This window comes from Suncus etruscus, chromosome X (genome assembly GCF_024139225.1).
Source record: "Suncus etruscus isolate mSunEtr1 chromosome X, mSunEtr1.pri.cur, whole genome shotgun sequence".
NCBI classification, from domain to species: Eukaryota; Metazoa; Chordata; class Mammalia; order Eulipotyphla; family Soricidae; genus Suncus; species Suncus etruscus.
This window is the reverse complement of record NC_064868.1, coordinates 61,581,294-61,601,848: the sequence shown is the minus strand read 5'-3', so window position 1 is coordinate 61,601,848 and position 20,555 is coordinate 61,581,294. Positions and strand designations below refer to the sequence as shown.

Below are 20,555 nucleotides of genomic sequence, written 5' to 3'. Positions count from 1 at the left end.
AATGGTGTACTAAATCAAAGACTGTTTATCACGAATGAAGTCTATGAGAATAAATGAAGATTGATGTGAAAGGAAAATTATGTTTACAGAAAAATGCAGGGATGTTAGAAGTGCTGACCTATTCCAGACTCATAGCACTCATTGTAAAGGGGAAAAGGTCCTGGAGCTTCTAGGACACATGCCCTAAGAAGCCACTGATACATCTACTTCAAGTATCTCATCCCTCTACAGTCACAGGAGTATTTTTGCAGGAGTGTTTTCATCTGTGAAGTTTATAGAAGAAAAGAGGAAATGAAGAGCACCTCATGCTTCATTTGGTCTGAAGGAAAGTTGAAGCTCTGAGGCTGGACTTTCCGGTTGGATGGTGAGGCCAGGATACACTTGGTGTCCCCAATCTCCAACAGGGTTGTGACCAAGGAGACACATACAAGTGGTTTTGTGAGACCTGAACAAGTCAGCCTTCCAGAAAGTCCAAAATATCTTCAAGAGCCAGTTATCAGGAGGCAAGAAGAACAGACTGGCCATATATTTTGAGTATCCTAAAAAGTAGTCAGCATTCTTCTATGACAGAGTCAGGTCCCTAAGAAAGCAACATTCTCTTTGCTCTCCAGTTCTTTTATCCAACAGACTCCAAGTTTATTATTCTCTGCACAAATTTGCTGACTTTTTTAGGAATCCCCACTTACCCTATTAGACTCAATCATCCCCGTCCTGGCATGGAATTTCACTGTTTTCAATCGAGCTCTCTCTTTCTTTTCCACCCTGTTTTAGAGTCAAAAAGAAGTGCTGTTACTGCCAATACATGGTCTCAGCTAAGGATGTGTTATTTTAATATATAGAAACAGTCCATGTGTGTTGGGAGAGGCCTTTCTCAACACTGTGCCTCCTGGCCCCTCAGCCTTGGGGTCTGAAGATTGCAGGGTGACTGACAGTGGGGAAACTCACAAAGCAGTCAGATGAAGTTCCAGGAGTCATCCTGCTTTTGTCATGGTCCTAACTCCCATGTTCATTTCCTTACATGGCTTCAATGCTAAGCCTTTTCCAAGCAGCCACTTTTCTGCTCCTTCTCTGGCTCTCTCTGACCCTCTCTTCCTTTCAGCTGCTCTGCAAACTTCCTTGCTGACTGACTCTCTTTGCTGACTCTCCTTGCTGATTCTCTTTGCTGATTCTTTTTTCTGATTCTCTCTTCTCTAACTCTCCTTCCTATCCCTCTCTTCCCCCAAGCAGACTCCTCTTCCTGCCCATTCCAGGTGTGGGTGGTTCTGATCATTCCGGTACTTTCTATCCAAAAGGAAACAATACTAGAGAGAGGAAGGAAAAAAAATTCTTAGGATAGTGACAACTCACCTCTTCTTACTGGGGATCACACCAATTTGTTCACTTTCTCCATGTGGGGTTACCAGTCTTGCCTGCCACCATTCATCATCAGAAGCATTAATAACATGCAAGATGTCACCATAGGAGAAGCTGAGTCCCTGGCTTGGCAGGCAGCTGTCTCGAGTCCGGTCATAATCAAACAGAGCCCTGAAACAGAGAGAAATGAAGTGATTGTCCTATCCACCCCTAAATGCCAGAGGAATGTTACCTGGGAAAAATGGCAGAAAGCAAACCAAATAGTAACGACCTAGTGACCTCACAGCAGATCAAAAGGTATTTTCCTAAACTATCCTTCTCTGATTGTGGAAAAGGTAGAGACCAACATGATTGTAGATGGAAGTCAGAGGAAATACAAGTGGAAATAAGGTGGGGCAAATTTTAGAAGCTCTTTAATATCAGCCCTCAAGAGTTGAAAGTAGAGAAATGATATTAATCCATCTTCATATACAATGAAATAATGTGTGTGGGGTAAATAAATGAAAAAATTAAACCATTATTACACTACAATCTTTCAGAATCCACTAGTGGGGCTGGAAAGATAGTACAGTGGGTAAGGTGCTTACTTTGCATGCGGCTAAACCCAGTTCAAATCCCAGCACCATATATAGTACCCCCCAGATCAATGCCAGGCATGATTGAAAGCTGTTGGGTGTAGTCTCAAAAGAGAACAAATGAACAAACAAAAACTAGAATCCATTGGTGATTCTGGCTCTAGTGAAGCTGGCTCTTTAAAAAAAAAAGAACTCTTTTCTCAGGGTACAAATTTATCTGCATGAAAGTTTTCTCATCCACTTGATCTCTTTTTATATGGAGTCACCACAAATGGGTGATTTCAGTAAAAAGTCTGTAACCAGGTTTTACTTCCAATCTAGGTTCTAACTCTCTTCATAGTTTCTGTATAAACCTTTGCACTCACAGCCCAGTGAATTTCCCAGAACTAGCTCCAAGACTTACGACTTCTGTCTGCAAGATGGTAGTCTGTAGATCAGCTGGAAGCTGCAAAGTAAAGCAGACTATTTCCTCTACATTACCAAATTAAATGAATAAATCAGAGAGTGTGGCAAATGAAATACCTATCTACTTGTAAACTTCTTGAAATAGAATCCTTAAAAATATCAGTTCCAGGGGCCGGAGAGATAGCATGGAGGTAAAAGCGTTTGCCTTGCATGCAAAAGGATGGTGGTTCAAATCCTGGCATCCCACATGGTCCCCCGAACCTGCCAGGGGCGATTTCTGAGCATAGAGCCAGGAGTAACCCTAAGCGCTGCTGGTGTGACCCAAAAACAAAAACAAAAACAAGACCAAAAAAAATATCAGTTCCAGGGGCCGGAGCAATAGTACAGCACATAGCGTGTTTACCTTACATGCAGCCAACCCAAATTCAATCCCCAGCATCCCATATGGTCCCATGAGCCTGCCAGGAGAGATTTCTGAGCAAAACCAGGAGTAATCCTTGAGCACCACCAGTTGTGGCCAAAAACAACAAAAAATCAGTCGCAGGCAATTTAAAAATGAAAATACCCGCCAATGCACATGAGACCCCTTACCTATCTCTCCTCATTTCATATGTTGTTCTCCTCCTCAACTCAATTTCTTTCCTTCTCCTTATTATATTCTGGGGCCTAAAGTGTTTTTGACAACCCCCATTTAAGCCACTGAATTTCTTCATGCAGTTATTCTAAATACTACATATAAGTGATATGATCCTGTATTTATCGTTCTTCTGGCTTCATTTAACATAATATCTTCCAGTTACATTCATGTGGCAGCGAAATTCATAATTGCATCTTTCCTTATAGCTATGCAATATTCTAAATATATGTGTACCACATCTTCATGATAGACTCCTCTGTTGTTGGACATCTACAGTGACTCCAACTCTTAGCTATTGTACTGAGTTCTGGGATGTTGACACGTGGTGAAACTGGTCCTGAAACATTATATGCCTTAAACCCAACTATAAGTAATTTTTTTAAATCACATTGTTAAATTAAAAAAATTTAAAATGGGGCTCGGAGAGATAGCACAGCAGTGTTTGCCTTGCAATAAGCAGCCAATCCAGGATCAAAGGTGGTTGGTTCAAATCCCGGTGTCCCATATGATCCCCCGTGCCTGCCAGGAGCTATTTCTGAACAGACATCCAGGAGTAACCCCTGAACACCGCCGGGTATGGCCCAAAAACCAAAAAAAAAAAAAAAAAAAAAAAAAAGAAAGAAAATGCCCAAATTCTGACAAATCCTTTTATTTCCTCCAATTTGCCAATTATAGCAGTAAGAAGACAGGCAGAGAATGAGAGGTTCAGGAAAAGGTCAGTTGACCAGGTTCATTCATTCCTAGCTCGGTACAACAAAATCAAGTCTGAATCTATGTGTACTGCATAAAACACTGTTTCCATCTTCCTAAACAGTGTTATACAACATTTTTTCAGTTTGAAAAAGAAGCAATATTGTGAATGTCCTCATGATTGTGGATAATGATGTGCATCCACGCATTTTCCTTAGTTTTACCTCAGATGAGCCAACCATGTCCAACTCTTAAGCAGAAATATTTCTTAGCCAGGTACACATAAATATATTTAAAAGATGACAGCTATACTTAGAATCTTGAATCAATTTTCTTAGAATGCATCACTAATAATCTGTAACTTACAGCATTTTAATGGGGTGACAGTTTGGGTGGGATAGAAGATTATTCAAACTCAAAATCTATGACACAAATGATAATCATTTTGATCAAAAACAGAGATTGTCTAAGCTTATAATTTTTACTTTTTTGTGGTTTTTGGGTCACACCCGGCAGTGCTCAGGAGTTATTCCTGGCTCCAGGCTCAGAAATTGCTCCTGGCAGGCACGGGGGACCATATGGGGTGTCAGGATTTGAACCAATGACCTTTTGTATGAAAGGCAAATGCCTTACCTCCATGCTATCTCTCCAGCCCCCTAATTTTTACTTTTATAAGGACAGTAACCATATTTGTCTTATCATTATAACTTAAAGGCAAGTAGAAAGTGACCCTAACAAAGAAGTTATGCACAATACATATTTATTAAATTTTTGAAAAACTGTTTCCTAAAGCAAGGCATATTTTCTTCTAAGAAGATGCACACATCTTAGTGATCTAAGTGATAATGAAAAACAATAAATGTTATTATGTGCTTCAAATATGAAAATAATTGCAGTAAGGAAATCAACAGAACTGGAATTAAATGCAAATTAATTAGTGTTGGGAAGGAAGGGAGGGAGGAAGGGAGGGAGGAAGGGAGGGAGAAAAGGAGAAAAAAGGAAGGGAGGAAGGAAGGGAGGGAAGAAAGGAGAAAAGGAAGAAAGGGAGGGAGGAGGAGAGGAAGGGAGGAGGGGAAGAAGGGAGGAGGAAAAAAGGAGGAAGGAAGAAAGGAAGCAAGGGAGGAAGGGAGGAAAAAAGGAAAGGAGGGAGGGAGAAGGAGAGGGGGAAGGGGGAAGAACGGAGGGAGGGAGAGAGAAAGGAAGGAAGGGAGAAAGGGAGGGAGGAAGGAAGATGGTAAAATGGATTAAGAGATTAGCATATGGCCCTAGAAGAGTAGAATGGTGAGTTCATTGTTTAAAGTTTAAAATACAAAAGGGGATATCCAATATACATTTTCATACCAAAGTAGCAATAGCCATAGGAGAATGAAGTGCATATGGAAAAGTTGATGCAAACTTAATTTCTTTATGTTAGGACTTCAATATATATATATTGGTTTTGGGGCCACACCCGGTGACGCTCAGGGGTTACACTTGGCTATGCGCTCAGAAATCACTCCTGACTTGGGGACCATATGGGACACCACGGGATTGAACCCAGGTCCATCCTAGGCTAGTGCGGTCAAGGTAGATACCTTACCCCTTGCGCCACTGCACTGGCCCCTAGGAATTCAATTATTAAAAACATTTAAACATCTGAGAGATGTTTTACTTTGGATTTTATTGAGGCCACACTTGATGGTGCTAGAGGTTAATCTGATCCCAGTGTTGAGAAACAGTGAAGTTCTAGGGATGTAGAACTTAAGTTATCTCCTATTACCCAGAATCCAAGATTTAAAACTAATATGTTGGGACAGATACACAATACATGGGTTAAGGTGTTGCCTTACATATGGCTGATCACAATTCTATCCCTTGTATAATTTCCATCCTCCAAGAACTACTGGGTATTACTCAATGCCTCCCTCCACCAATAAAAGACTTAAAAATGAATATAATTTGCTAGTTTACCTCTGAGATGAGTTTCAGGTACCTTTCAATATTAAAATGCATGTAAGACAAACAATAAAAAATAAACACAGATCACAGCCAAGAAGAATAATGCTAACAGCTACCACTACAGACTGAAAATGACAATGCTTCATTTTTTTAAGCCATGTAACCAAATACTCCTTACAACTTCCAAAAACTGTAAGTCAATTTAAAAAGAAAGTGGGTAAATTTATATATCAAACCCCTAGTGAATCACTTACTTCAGATTGTGAAACTTGCAAAAGTTAACAGCCGCCATACCTGAGTTGTTTTGAACAAAGACAATTCCCATCTAAAAGCCAAAATTAGAACTGCCCAAAATTAGGGTGATGTATATATGTATATATATGTATGTATGTATGTATGTATGTATGTATGTATGTATGTATGTATGTATTATGTATGTCACAGCCTGTCAGGATATCCTAAATGTCATGAGTTGTTTATTTCAGGTATGTTCAGAAAGAGCAATTTTACCTCAGAAGGGGCATTTCTTGGATGGGTTGTAAATAAGAGATAAGGAAAACAACTCATGAGAAAGGGGAGCAATTAAGACACCCTCATAAGTTAGATGTTTCAAACCTCTACAAGTAATCTATGATACCCTAACCTCTGTGACCACTCTATACATCAGTGAGGTAGGAATGTGGCTTCCTGGCACTTGAGTAAAAGGTATATAAAGTATATGCGAAAGTCTGTTGGGATCTAAGGTCTCTTTGGCTTGGGATCCTCAGTACTAAGCTATCTAATGAACTTTCTATTACTTAACTATCTCTGATGTCTTTTTTTCTCTGTGGTTCTGGCCTAACTAGATGAGGAGCATGCATGGTTCCAAATTACTTCAAAAACAAGACAATTTTTCAATAATTACCAAGACTAACTAAATTTTGTGTAATGAGTATATGAATGAGAAATACTCATTGAACAAAATGAATTTTTATTAAACTCTCATTTGGAGGCAGCGGCATATTTGTTTTTATTAAAATTTATCTTTAATTGAGGCAACATTTTTACAATAGTGTAAATGTTTATATGCTTTAGGGATACAATATTACCATACCATACCCATCACCAAAAAGCAAATATACTACTATCATTGTCCATAAGACCCTTTCAACATATTCCCGGCCCACTTGGAAAATTCAATTTTGTGCTCAGTCTAAAGTCTTGTCTTTATTGGTCATTGTCCACTTTCATTGATCACTGTATACTCCTTGGCTTTGTTTCTTTATATACCACATAAGGGATTCAGATAATATTTTTCTTTCTCATCCTGATATTTAACTTAAAATGATACCCTCTAGTTCTGTCCATGTTGTCACTAAAGTAAGAAGTTCATGTTATAGTTGACTAAGCATTGCAACTTATATATGTCTTTCTGTACATCTACCACAACTTCTTTATCTACCTGTTTATCCTTGGGTACATAAGTTGTTTCCAGATCTTGACTACTGTAAATTCAGAATGGATTAATACTTGATATTCTGAACTACATCTCAGTTAAAAATGTATTTGAAAAAAATTTCTCTCCCATCAGTCATAAATGCAAGTTGAGAAAAGCTTTACAGAATATTGGAGCCATAGAAGATAGCTCACTGCCTTCATATCTAATTAATAAAATTCCAGCACCAATATTTACTGAAAATTGGTCTTCTACACCAGGCTAAATATTCCCACCTATTTTGTAATAATTTTTATGTGTTCCAAATTCATAATGATCCATTTTCTTTTCTAAGTAAACTTTACTGCAATAAAAAGGGGAAGATTACTAAAGGTAATATAGAAATTCAAAGGGTAATCGGAGACTACTTTGAGAAATTCTACCACAAAACAAAAGAACCTGGAAGAAATTGATAAATTCTTGGACACTTATAACATCACAAGATTAAATTAAAGTGATCTAGCATATCTGAACAGATCTATCACGATCGAATAATTTAAAATAGTAATCAAAAGTCTTCCCAAAAACAAAAGCCCAGGCCCAGATGGATGATTCAATAATGAATTCTTTCAAATCTTTCAAGAGAACCAACTACCAACCAAACCTTTTTAAGGTCTTCTCAGAAAATGAAGAAATATAAATACTCCTAAATAGTTTTCACAAAGCTGACATCACCCTGATACCAAAAGCAGAGATGTCACAAAAAGAGAACTACAGACCAGTATCCCTGATAAACATAGATGCAAAGACCCTGAACAAAATCCTAGAAAATAGGATCCAACACCTAATCAAGAAGGTCATACACCATGACCAAGTAGGTTTCACTCCAGAGATGCAAGGATGGTTTAACATATAAAAATCAATCAATGTAATACACTGTTGTTTAAATATAAATTAATAAGTCTTAGAGTTGCTGTGGTGAGGCCTTTCTCTGTTCGACCTGGCACCTGCAGCCCCTTTGCCTGGCAGGTCTGTATGTTGCAGGGTGAAGGCGGAGAAATGCACAAAGCAGTGAGATGACATTTCAGGAATAATCCAACTTTATTACAAGGCCCCAACCACCATGTGCCACATGGCTTCTAAGATAAGCAGCCTCGTTTCTGCTGCCTCCTATCTTAGCTGTGCCTGCTCTCTCTCTACTCCTCCCCTCCAGCCTCTCTATTATCCTCTATCCCAAACAACAGATGCTCCCAGGAGTGGGTGGGACTAACTACCCAGGAAAGATTAGCATATGGCATTGGGGGAAGGGAAACAATCCACCATATCAACAAAAGGAAATATTAAAACTATATGATCATATAAATAGATGCAGAAAAATTATTTGATAAGGTTCAATACCCATTCATGATAAAAACTCTTAACATATGGAATGAGAGGAACTTTTCTGAATATAGTCAAGGTCATTTACCACAAGCCCATGATAAATATACTCAATGGAGATAAATTGAAAGCCTTTTCTCTAAAATCTGGCACAAGACAAGGCTGCCCCATCTTGCCACTGCTATTCAACATAGTACTGGAAGTACTTGCCATGACAATTAGACAAGAAAAAGATATCAAGGGCATCTAGATAAGAAAGGAAAATGTCAAACCTACACTGTTTGCAGATGACATGATACTATATTTAGAAAACCCTAAAGACTCTACCAAAAAGCTTCTAAAACAATAGATTTGTATGACAAAGTGGCAGGCTACAAAATTAACATGCAAAAATCAATGGTCTTCTTATACATAAATAATGATAGAAAATAAATAGACATTAAAAACAATCCCATTCACAATAACAGAAACTCAAATACACTGGAGTCAACTTGACTAAAGAGGTGAAGAACCTATACAAAGAAAAGTACAAAACACTGCTTCTAGAAATAAAATAGGACATAGGAAATAAAACATATACCCTGCTCATGGATTGGGAGGATTAACTCATTACAATGGCAAAGCATTGTACAGATTTAATGCAATTTCTCTAAGGATACCCATGACAGTCATCAAAGAAGTAGATCAAATACTCCTGAAATTCATTTGGAACTATAAGTACTCAAGAATAGCTAAAGCAACCCTTAGGAAAAAGATGGAAGGCGTCATTTTCCCAAACTTCAAAGTGTATTACAAAGCAATAGTCTATAAAACAGCATGGTACTGGAATAAAACCAGACTCTCAGATCAATGGAACAGACTTGAGTATTTAGAAAATGAACTTCAGACATACAATCAATTAATCTTTGATAAAGGAGCAAGAAATGCAAAATGGAGCAAGGAAAGCCTCTTCAAAAAGTGGTGCTGGGAAAACTAGTCAGCCACATGCAAAAACATTCTTATAACGAGCACTGTAATTAGAGTCTATCCTATCCAAATTCCATTTCCATAGACTTCCGTGGATAAAAACATTAGAACATTTTTGATGACATAATTTGAAAATAAGATGCTAAATAATATACATAATCAAGCATTACACAATTGGAAAAATTCACTAAGATAGCTGAGAACTATCTTTAAAAATTAAAAATTTAAAAAATAACATTAAGCAGGCCCGGAGAGATAGCACAGCGGTGTTTGCCTTGCAAGCAGCCAATCCAGGACCAAAGGTGGTTGGTTCGAATCCCAGTGTCCCATATGGTCCCCCGTGCCTGCCAGGAGCTATTTCTGAGCAGCCAGGAGTAACCCCTGAGCACTGCCGGGTGTGGCCCAAAAAACAAAAAACAACAACAAAAAAGTAACATTAAGCATTTCCCTGGAACTATGCAAACTAATATTAAACTATTAGAGTTAGATACATTAAGAGCTTTATTTTTATTTTTATTTTTTTGGGTTTTTGGAAAATAATAATTCTTTTTTTTTTTTTTTTTGGTTTTTGGGCCACACCTGGCGGTGCTCAGGGGTTACTCCTGGCTATCTGCTCAGAAATAGCTCCTGGCAGGCAGGGGGGACCATATGGGACACCGGGATTCGAACCAGCCACCTTTGGTCCTGGATCCGCTGCTTGCAAGGCAACCGCCACTGTGCTATCTCTCCGGGCCCAGCTATTAAGATCTTTAAAGGTAGAACACACAGTTTAACCAGCAATATAGTAACTGATATAAATAAGATCAAAAGTGCAATTTAGTGTAAAGTTAATTTTTTTCAAAGTGACCCAGGCGCAGGAGGTTTTGAAAGCAGCTTCTCAGTTGGGCTTTGGCTGGGCTTGGTTTCTTCATCTTCACCTTCTGTGCTAGGCTGTCTGGTAGGATATACACTAGGAACACAAAAAAGACAATACAAAATGCCCTCTACACTCCTATGTTCATTGCAGTACAATTTACAATCACCAGAAACAACCCAGGTACCTCACAACAGTTGAGTGGCTAAGGAAACAGTGGTATATCTACACAATGGAATACTATTCAGCTGTTAGGAAAAATGAAGTCATTAAATTTTCTGTACATGGACGGGCATGGAGATTATTATGCTGAATGAAATGAGTCAGAGGGAGAGAGATAGATATAGTCTCACTAGGGGCCGGTGAGGTGGCGCTAGAGGTAAGGTGTCTGCCTTGCAAGTGGTAGCCAAGGAAGGACCGTGGTTCGATCCCCTGGAGTGTAATATGGTCCCCCCAAGCCAGGGGCAATTTCTGAGAGCTTAGTCAGGAGTAACCCCTGAGCATCAAACAGGTGTGGCTCAAAAAACAAAAGCAAAAGCAACAACAAGAATAGTCTCACTCATCTGTGGGATTTAAAAGAAATAAAAGTCAGTATGGTGATAATACCCAGAGACAACAGAAATGAACGCCAGTAGGACAAGCCCATGATATGAAGCTTACTGCAAAGAATTGTTGAGCGCAGTTAGAGAAATAACTATATCTTCAATTATCGTGAAAATAATAGTGAGAGAAAGAAATAAAATGCCTGTCGTGAAGACAGGCAGAGGTTGCGGGAAGAGGAAAATGGGGAACATTAGTGGTGGGATAGTTACACTGATAAAGGGTGGTATACATTTTATGATTAAAACCCAACTACAGGGGCCGGGAAGGTGGCACTCAAGGTAAAGTGTCTGCCTTGCAAGCGCTAGCATAGGACTGACCGCGGTTCGATCCCCCGGTGTCCCATATGGTCCCCCCAAGCCAGGAGCGATTTTTGAGCGCATAGCCAGGAGTAACCCCTGAGCGTCAAACAGGTGTGGCACAAAAACCAAAAAAAAAAAAAAAAAAACCAACTACAAACATTTTTGTAACCATAGTGCTTAAATAAATTATTTTAAATAAATAAATATAAATAAATAAATAAATAAATAAATAAATTTTACTTGTTCAATTAAAGTTTTACTGGAACAAGAACTAAAATATGTCCTTGTATCTGATAAAAAAAAACCATGCTCAGAAATGCCATTCTCATTAAGAATTGGTCAACTCTCCAATCATGGTCAACTCTCAGATCAGGACTTAAATCACAGGAAAATTACATGATGTCAAAATCATATTAATTTTCAAGAGGGGGACCAGAGCAATAGTCTTGTATGTGACAGACTCAGCAGAATCTCCAGCAATTCCATATGGTCCTCTATCCTGCCAGGAGTTATTCCTGAGCACAGAGCCAGGAGAGTAGTGCCAGGTGTGACATGTGGCTCATAAAAGAGAGATAGAAACTAATTGTCTACTTTGCTATATTATGTCATGGGCTGGAGAGACAGTACAGAGGTTAAGGTATATGCATTTCAATGCAGCCAATTTTAGTATGAGAATCGATCTTAAATCTCTGACATGCAAATGGTCCAGAGAACATCCAGGTGTCACTCCTGAGTACAGAGCGAGGAGTAACCTCTAAGCAACTAGTGTGGCCAACCCCCTCCACCAAAATAAAACAAAAGAAAATACCTTTAGTCTATTAAATACGCACTGCATCTACTTTATTGGGGGCTATTGTGTTCAATAGCTTGACAACCCAAAAGCAAAACAAGACTATGGCCTTGTATATAGTGCTTTCTTACTGAGCATGTTGTAATGAAATGGATAATGATAGAACAAACTAAGACCTAAAATAATTCAGAGCAAGCATAGATCATATCAAATTGAAAAAATCTGTGAGAATGTATAAACCTTTAAACCAGTTCTCAAAAAAGGTTCAAAATTTCAGGATGTAGGGCCAGATTAATAGCACAGTGGTAGGTCATTTGTCTTGCATGCAGCTGACCAGGGACAGACCCAGGTTTGATCTCCAGCAACCCATATGGTCCTCTCAGCCTGTCAGGAGAGATTTCTGAGTTCAGAGCCAGGAGTAACCCAGGAGGGCCTCTGGGTGTGGTCTAAAAATCAAAAAAAAAATCAGCATGTAGAGTTGGGAAGAGGTCTTTAGGCTAGAGTATGTAGGAACAAGGGATGGGACACAAGCGTCCCTAGTGTATGTCAGGATCAGCACCATACCCACATTTATCTGAGCCACAGACACCTCAGGCATACTGGGGCTTGTCTGTGGATAACCTGCAGTCCAACTAACAAGTTTCATATTCATATAGTAGACCTCTGGCATAGGCTCTCATTTCTTTGTTTTTCTTTTCCATCATCACCAGCAACTTTCAAATGACATTATTTTAGATAATAACACTGCAACATAAAATATCTCAGCCAGAGAGAGTACACCTTTTAAACCACATGTGTTGTACACAACCAACCCAGGCTCAATCTCCAGCATCACATAAGATCCCAGCCAGAAGTAATCTCTGAGCACAGATTCAGGAATACACCCTGAGCACAGCTAAATGTTATCACCTCAAGATAAAAAACAAAAACATATGTAAATTAGACCTTAATAAAATTGAAAGGCTATTGACTATTTACTTAAGAAGCACAAAAATCTGGTCAAGTACCAAATCTGGTCAAGAGTACCAAGCTCTCTTAGGAACAACCTGGAAATCCAATAACGTGACCAGGATGAGCATCTATTATCAATACCTCAGATTAGGTCTAGTAAGGGATAAAAGCTTTATCTTTAATATGGACATGTGCTCCTGTCCTCTTTTCATCCTCAGAGCAAGAACTAGAGAAAGTCAGGGCAAGGCATTTGAAATCAAACTAAGACTAAAATCTTACACAGGTAAGATCCAGATGTCACAGACACAATCCTTTAAAGCCTCTGACTCAAAAAGAGTCAAGCAAGAAAAAAGAAAGCAACAGATATTTGTCTCTAGACAACAAAAGAAATCCTATAATTAATCATTTGGGCCCCAGCCCTGTGTATGAACTTATAATGCCAACATGGTATGTTGGGAAATCAAGAAGCTAACAGAAACCCCTATTCTTGCCATGTATAGATTAAAACAATTTTTGGAAGATTCAGGTTAATGACTGGAAGGAAATATTTGGTTAGGAGAGAAAAAATCTTACAGAACTGTAACTATTAACTGTGTAAGATCACTGTGAGCGAACTACATGAAAAAATATTGGTAGACAAGGTACGGTGCTCAGAGGTAGAGTGCCTGCCTTGCATGCGTGAGGCCCTGGGTTTGATTCCTGATGCACACAGAGAGAAATATTTATTAATCTGCAATGTGTTCCTCTTCAGTTATGGCCCTCGTAAAAAAGAAAACCAGATAATGGGTTTTCCTGCAACGTCTACAACCTTATGGCTAGGCCAAAAATAAATTCTGATTTACAAAAGCAGAAAGTAAAGCATGAATCCCAGGGAAAAGGTGGCATATCATAGAAAACTGAAAGTGGGAAACAAAGTCTTCTGGGGCCAAGTTACACCAGCACAAAAAGAAGTTTCTCATCTTTGAAACAGTGGGATTACTGATACAAGTACTCTGGGGATTTGCCTAATCTTCCTTTCATTGGGGACCTCATTTTCAGCTAGAAAAGCAAGACTATGAGACTAGAGTGATAGCAGGTACGGCATTTGCCTTGCACTTAACTGACCTGGGTTTGATCCCACATGATACCTGAACCTGCCAGGAATAATTTCTGAGCACAGAGCCAGGAGTAACACATGAGCACCACCAGGTGTGCCCCAAAACTAAAATAACAAAAAAAATTAAAAAGAAAATTTTAAGAAAAGAGAAAAAAAAAGCAGGGATATTATCAGCTCAAAGAAAACAGGTCATCAGACAAAAATCTTTGCAGTTCAGGTACCAAAGAGATTGTACAATGGGTAGGGCACAAAAAGTAGGGTACTTGTGTTGCATGAAAGCAACCCAGGATGCATCCCCAGCATAGATTATGGTCTTCCTGAGTCCTCCAGGAATGATCTGTAAGCAACTAGTCAATAGTCCTGAGCACTTTGGACTGCTATATGTGGTTTGCAGTTCAGATCCTAAATTCTAAGGTTTGGGTCTCAAGGAGCCAATGCAATCATTAAAAACCTGACCTTACCATGTCTTCCTGGTAAGCAAGAATGCAAAGAAACTGTCAAGGAGCTAGGAAGCTAATCAAGTAAGTTTCAGATAGAACTTCAGCAATACCTCCTCATAGGAAAGTGGCTGTTTCCTCCTCACTCAGTTCGCTTGTATTCTTCTATATATTATGCTGTGGCCCTAGCCATCTGTCTAGTGGGAGGCTTTGTCCCCGTGTGTTCAACAGCTCCTCTTAAGCCTATTCCGTCACACCTACTTCTGTGACCCTTGTACCCTCCCAGCTTCCTTATTACAAACTCTTATCTGTACCCTTTCTTTATATGGTCTATTTCTTGCTACTATATTGCTCTGAAAACTAATGTCATGTCATATGATTGGGAAAGCCTGGACAGGGGCTGGGGATACACAGGACAATTTCTTAGTCATATCCAAATGACAGTCTTCGAGTACTTAGGGTCTAGATACAATGCTGGGATCAGAGAGACAGTACAGCAGATAAGACATCAGATATGGGGGTCGGGAAGGTGGCACTAAAGGTAAGGTGTCTGCCTTGCAAGCGCTATCGTAGGACGGACCGCGGTTCGATCCCCCGGTGTCCCATATGGTCCCCCCAAGCCAGGGGCGATTTCTGAGCGCATAGCCAGGAGTAACCCCTGAGCATCAAACGGGTGTGGCCCAAAAAACAAAAAACAAAACAAAACAAAAAAGACATCAGATATGTTTCCCCAAGTATTGCTAGAAGCCCTGATTAAGCACTGCTGGGTGTAATCAAAAAATAAATAAATAAACAAATATAGTTCTCTTGTTTGGTCAGTTCTATGGGCTGAATGCATGTATGTATGTCTCCCATTCAAATTCATAAATTAAAGTCCTAATCCCTGTGTGGAGGCAGGCCCCCAGGAGTTAGGGTCATATGAGGTCATAAGGAGGAAGCAATCATCCAGATTACTGTCATTCAAGAAAAACAAAAGATGGAAAAAGGGGGGGGGGGCGATAGCACAGCAGTAGGGCATTTGCCTTGCATGCTGCCAACCTGAGACAAACCCAGGTTCGATCCTTGGACTCCTGAGCCTGCCAGGAGCGATTTCTGAGCACAGGACCAGTAGTAAGCCCTGAATTCCACTGGACGTGGCCCAAACACCAAAATAAAAAAATAAAGAAGAAAAAAAGCGAGGAAGGAAGGAAGGAAGGAAGGAAGGAAGGAAGGAAGGAAGGAAGGAAGGAAGGAAGGAAGGAAGGAAGGAAGGAAGGAAGGAAGGAAGGAGGAAAGGAAGAAAGAAGGAAGGAAGGAAGAAAGGAAGAAAGAAAGAGAGAGGAAGGAAAGAAAGAAAGAAAGAAAGAAAGAAAGAAAGAAAGAAAGAAAGAAAGAAAGAAAGAAAGAAAGAAAGAAAGAAAGAAAGAAAGAAAGAAAGAAAGAAAGAAAGAAGGAAGGAAGGAAGGAAGGAAGGAAGGAAGGAAGGAAGGAAGGAAGGAAGGAAGGAAGGAAGGAAGAAAGAAAGAAAGAAAGAAGGAAAGAAAGAAAGGAAGGAAGGAAGGAAGGAAGGAAGGAAGAAAGAAAGAAAGAAAGAAGGAAAGAAAGAAAGAAAGAAAGAAAGAAAGAAAGAAAGAAAGAAAGAAAGAAAGAAAGAAAGAAAGGAAGGAAGGAAGGAAGGAAGGAAGGAAGGAAGGAAGGAAGGAAAGAAGGAAGGAAGGAAGAGAGAAAGAAAGAAAGAAAGAAAGAAAGAAAGAAAGAAAGAAAGAAGGAAGGAAGGAAGGAAGGAAGGAAGGAAGGAAGGAAGGAAGGAAGGAAGGAAGGAAGGAAGGAAGGAAGGAAGGAAGGAAGGAAGGAAGGAAGGAAGGAAGGAAGGAAGGAAGGAAGAAGAAAGAAAGAAAGAAAGAAAGAAAGAAAGAAAGAAAGAAAGAAAGAAAGAAAGAAAGAAAGAAAGAAAGAAAGAAAGAAAGAAAGAAAGAAAAGAAAGAAAGAAAGAAAGAAAGAAAGAAAGAAGATGGATCTCTCCTCTCAACAAACCCCATCTCTTTCTTCTTTCCTTGTGACACCATATCACACAGCAAGAAGGCAGTCAGAAGGGATACCTCATTAGAACCCAAATCTACCAGCACCTACATTTTTGATTTCTCAATCTTCGGCACTAATAGGGTGCCCAATCTGTTTTGATTTTTTAAAGCAGACCAAGTTGAAACAGTCATAAAATACCACTAAAAAGACACAAATTTTTTGAAAACTCAGCAGCCTTGTTCATCTGAAGCCTAAACAGAAAGCAATAAAGCAGCAGTCACAAATCACCCATGGATTAGTAAGAGTGTTAAAATTTTCCATCATTTTCTTAAAAGCATTCTAAAAGATGCAAGTTGAGTACTCAAGTAGACACAAGACAGCCATCACAAGAGAAACACGAGTAACCAGCAGTGGGCCGAAGAGATAGCATGGAGATAAGGCCTTGCATGTGGAAGGATGGTGGTTCGAATCCCAGCATCCCATATGGGCCCCCCCGAGCTTGCCAGGAGCAATTTCTGAGTGTAAAGTCAGAAGTAACCCCTGAGCACTGCCAGGTGTGACTCCAAAACAAAAACAAAAACAAAAAAGAGTAACCAGCAGTGAGTCAGGCCACCTTGGCATACTTTAAAAGTAAGAACAGGGAAATGAAATATTTTCTTAGACTTCAATGCCACAGGCTTGAGAGGGCAACTATGAAGCTACAGAAACATTCAAAGACCAACCAGCCTCAAGTGTATAGACCACTTGAGGTTTGAAGCATCAATAGATAACTGGACTAGCACAGAGGTTTATTCATTTTAAATATCTACTACTATCATTTTAACACTATATTATTTGTGGGAATAAGCTTTCAGAGGACAGAAATTCCTTTACTCCTTCTACACTCTACATCATGCCACCTTATTTAAATGTGTCCAAACTGTTTGTCCTGTGCTTCATTACTTACATTTTTCTGTTTGTTTAGAGGCTATAACCAGCAATGCTCGGGGTTACTCCAGATTCTGCATTCAGAATTACTCCTGAAGGTGTTCACGGGAACCATATGGGATGTGAAGAGTCAAAACTTGATTGTCCATGTGCAAGGTAAGTGCCTTATCTACTGTATTATCCCTCTGGCCCTGTGCTTCACTGTTTTCTGTGTGGCATGAATTCAAATAAGCATAAGGTTCAGTTGCTCAAGTTAAACCAAATTAAATGTCTATTGTGACATCTAAAAAATATTTTTCAGCATTCTGATGGTTTGTTAAAACATTTCCCCCAAATCTGTTAAATACAAATCAATAAAAGATATAATCTGTATTTTACCAGCATAAAATACAATAAAATCTGTAGTGAACCAGCATTGCATCTTGTTTCTTTAGTTGTAGGTCATACTCTATGCAGGGGTCCTCAAACTTTTTAAACAGGGGGCCAGTTCACTGTCCCTCAGACCATTGGAGGGTCTAATTATAAAAAACAAAACTGATGAACAAATTCTTATGCACACTGCATATATCTTATTTTGCAATGAAGAAATAAAACAGATACAAATACAATATGTGGCCCACGGGCCATAGTTTGAGGACCACTGCATGGTGATTGAGGGGGTCTCACTCTTGATGGTACTTGTAGTGCTTGGCCTTCTGTTTCCATCCCTTTGAGTCATCTCCAAGTCCAAAAGCTGATTGTTATCAGCAGGTTTTGGAAATACTAAAAGAATCATGCTTTAATTAGGTTAAAATTCTAGTTGTGGAACTTCTTTTTGTTCGTTTGTTCTGGGACTACACCTAGCTTGCTCTGGGCTCTTCACTCAAAATCACTCCTGGTAGGGCTCGGGCAACTACATGGGATGCCTGAGATCAAATCTGGGTTGCCCATATGCACAGCAAGTGTTCTATCTTATATATTTCTTCCCTATATATCTGCATTATAACAAATATTAGAACAAATCTAACAAATCTGTCAGAACAAATCTATTTTTCACATGAGAGGGTGATGCAATTAATAGATTTAAAAAGTAAGGGAATCCACTTTGAATATTACCTGTCCAAGGTCCTGAGAAGACAATTTAATGGCTGTGTCCAGAAAATTAGTTCTGGAGCTCAGAAAAGAGAACAGCAATACCATCTCAAAATTTTCTTGATCCATGGGGCTGGAGCGATAGCATAGCGGTAATGCCTTGCATGCGGCTGACCTAGGACAGACCTGGGTTCAATCTCCAGCATCCCGTATGGTCCCCCAAGCCAGGAGCAATTTCTGAGCACATAGCCAGGAATAACCCTTGAGTATCACCGGATGTGGCCAAAAAAAAGGGGCCCGAAGAGATAGCACAGCGGTATTTGCCTTGCAAGTAGCCGATCCAGGACCAAAGGTGGTTGGTTCGAATCACGGTGTCCCATATGGTCCCCCATGCCTGCCAGGAGCTATTTCTGAGCAGACAGCCAGGAGTAACCCCTGAGCACCGCTGGGTGTGGCCCAAAAAACAAAAACAAAACCAAAAAAAATTTTTCCTGATCCTGGCCCTCTTCTGACCTTATTTCCTTCCTGTGTCTACTCCACTCCCCTGTCCCATCCTACCATTTGGCTCCCATTTATACAAGTTACATCTGTGACCACCTGAATATCCTGGGGACTCATAGGGAGCCATATGATCCCCAGTTGAGAAACACTGATATGTACACAGGATTAAAACTTATGAAAATTAATTATACTACCACTTTAGGAGGCTGAACTGATGAGTGATATTAAGTAATAGTTAATGGAAGAAAGAGGATCTAGGGACTGGAGAGTTAGTACACAGAGTATGACACTGGCCTTGCACACAGCTGACCCAGGTTTGATTCCTAGCATTCTCTATGATTCCCTGAGTCCACCAGAAGTGATCCCTGAGTGCAGAGCCAGAAATAAGCCCTGACAACCACTAGGTTTGGCCCAAACTAAACAGAAAAGAATCTATAAAAAATCTGGGTAATTCATGAAAAAATAAAGTGACATCATCAGTGATGAATTTCATAATTCATCTTCAGCTTCTCCTTTGCTTACAAACATAACACCACACTAAAAAAAGTAGATGATCACTTCCTTTCCCACCAAAGGTGAAGTGATTAAGAAATATGAAATAGCAAAATGAAACCAGAGAGATAGCACAAAAGTTAAAGCACCTGCCTTTAACAAAGTTAATCCAGGTTCAATCCCCAGCATCACATATGGACCATCAAGCCCTGCCAATGATCCCTGAACTCAGAATCAGGATTATATCCTGAGAACCACCAGATATGTTCTAAGAAACAAAATAACAGCAGACTACAGATATATAGTACAAGGCTTAAGGTGCTTGATTTCCAATGCAGCTAACTCTGCTTCAATACCTGCCACTGCCATTCCCTACTTAAGTATTACCAGGGGTCACTGAGCACAGAGCCAGAAAAAAACCTGAATACATCTAGGAATGTCCCCTAAATCCATCAATACATAAGTAGTTATAGAAAACAAAGTAACTTCAACCTAGGTGTTCAAACATGTTTCTCCAAATAAGGCCCCTTGTATAGTCAGTCCCCTTCTGAAGAGTAACCAGAGTAAAGAATTTCCTCTTTCGGGACAGGGGCAACAGAGAGGGTGTTTGCTTTGCATATGGTCAACACAGGTATGCTTTTTGACACCTCAAATGGTCCCTTGTGCACCAGCAGAAATGACACCTGAGTGCTGAGACAGGAGTTAGCCCTGAGCACTGTAAGGTGTGGCCTATACAAAATATTTCTCTTTCGCCCTGCATTTGTCTAGCTTAATCACTGATTTTTCACAAAATACTTAGTAACCTTGTAAGAAACTACTGTTTTGTGGCACATAGTTTGGCAAATGTGATGAATAATCAGGAGCAATAAAATTTGAAGGGGTTATTTGTATCAAAGTCATTTCTTTTTTTCAAAATGAAAGAAAGGCTGGAGAGAGGGCAAGGCACCTGCATTGCACGTGGCTGACCCTGGTGTGATCCACAGCACTGAATATGGCCTAAGAGCATTGCCAGATGTAGACTAAAAAGCAAAATAAAAATCCTTTCTCTAACCACTCACAGATACTAAAAACTAATCAAAAGTATTAGAAAGACAGTAAAGGGGCAAGGCTCTTGCCTTGCATGAGGCCAACCATAGTTCAATCCCCAGAGCTGACAAAAATGATTCCTGAATACAG

General features: G+C 39.6%; 1 protein-coding gene across 4 annotated transcripts in view; it reads right to left on the bottom strand.

Annotated features, from left to right (window-relative positions):
- The window catches only part of DLG3 (discs large MAGUK scaffold protein 3), a 213,708-nt gene that overhangs the window by 11,433 nt on the left and 181,720 nt on the right, over positions 1–20,555 (bottom strand). For all 4 annotated transcript variants that reach the window (XM_049767216.1, XM_049767217.1, XM_049767214.1 and 1 more), the window contains 2 exons: positions 1,348–1,524; positions 687–762 (listed from right to left, as the gene is read on the bottom strand). In XM_049767216.1, coding sequence (XP_049623173.1) covers positions 687–762; positions 1,348–1,524 — 253 coding nt within the window. The remainder of the gene's footprint in view (positions 1–686; positions 763–1,347; positions 1,525–20,555) is intronic.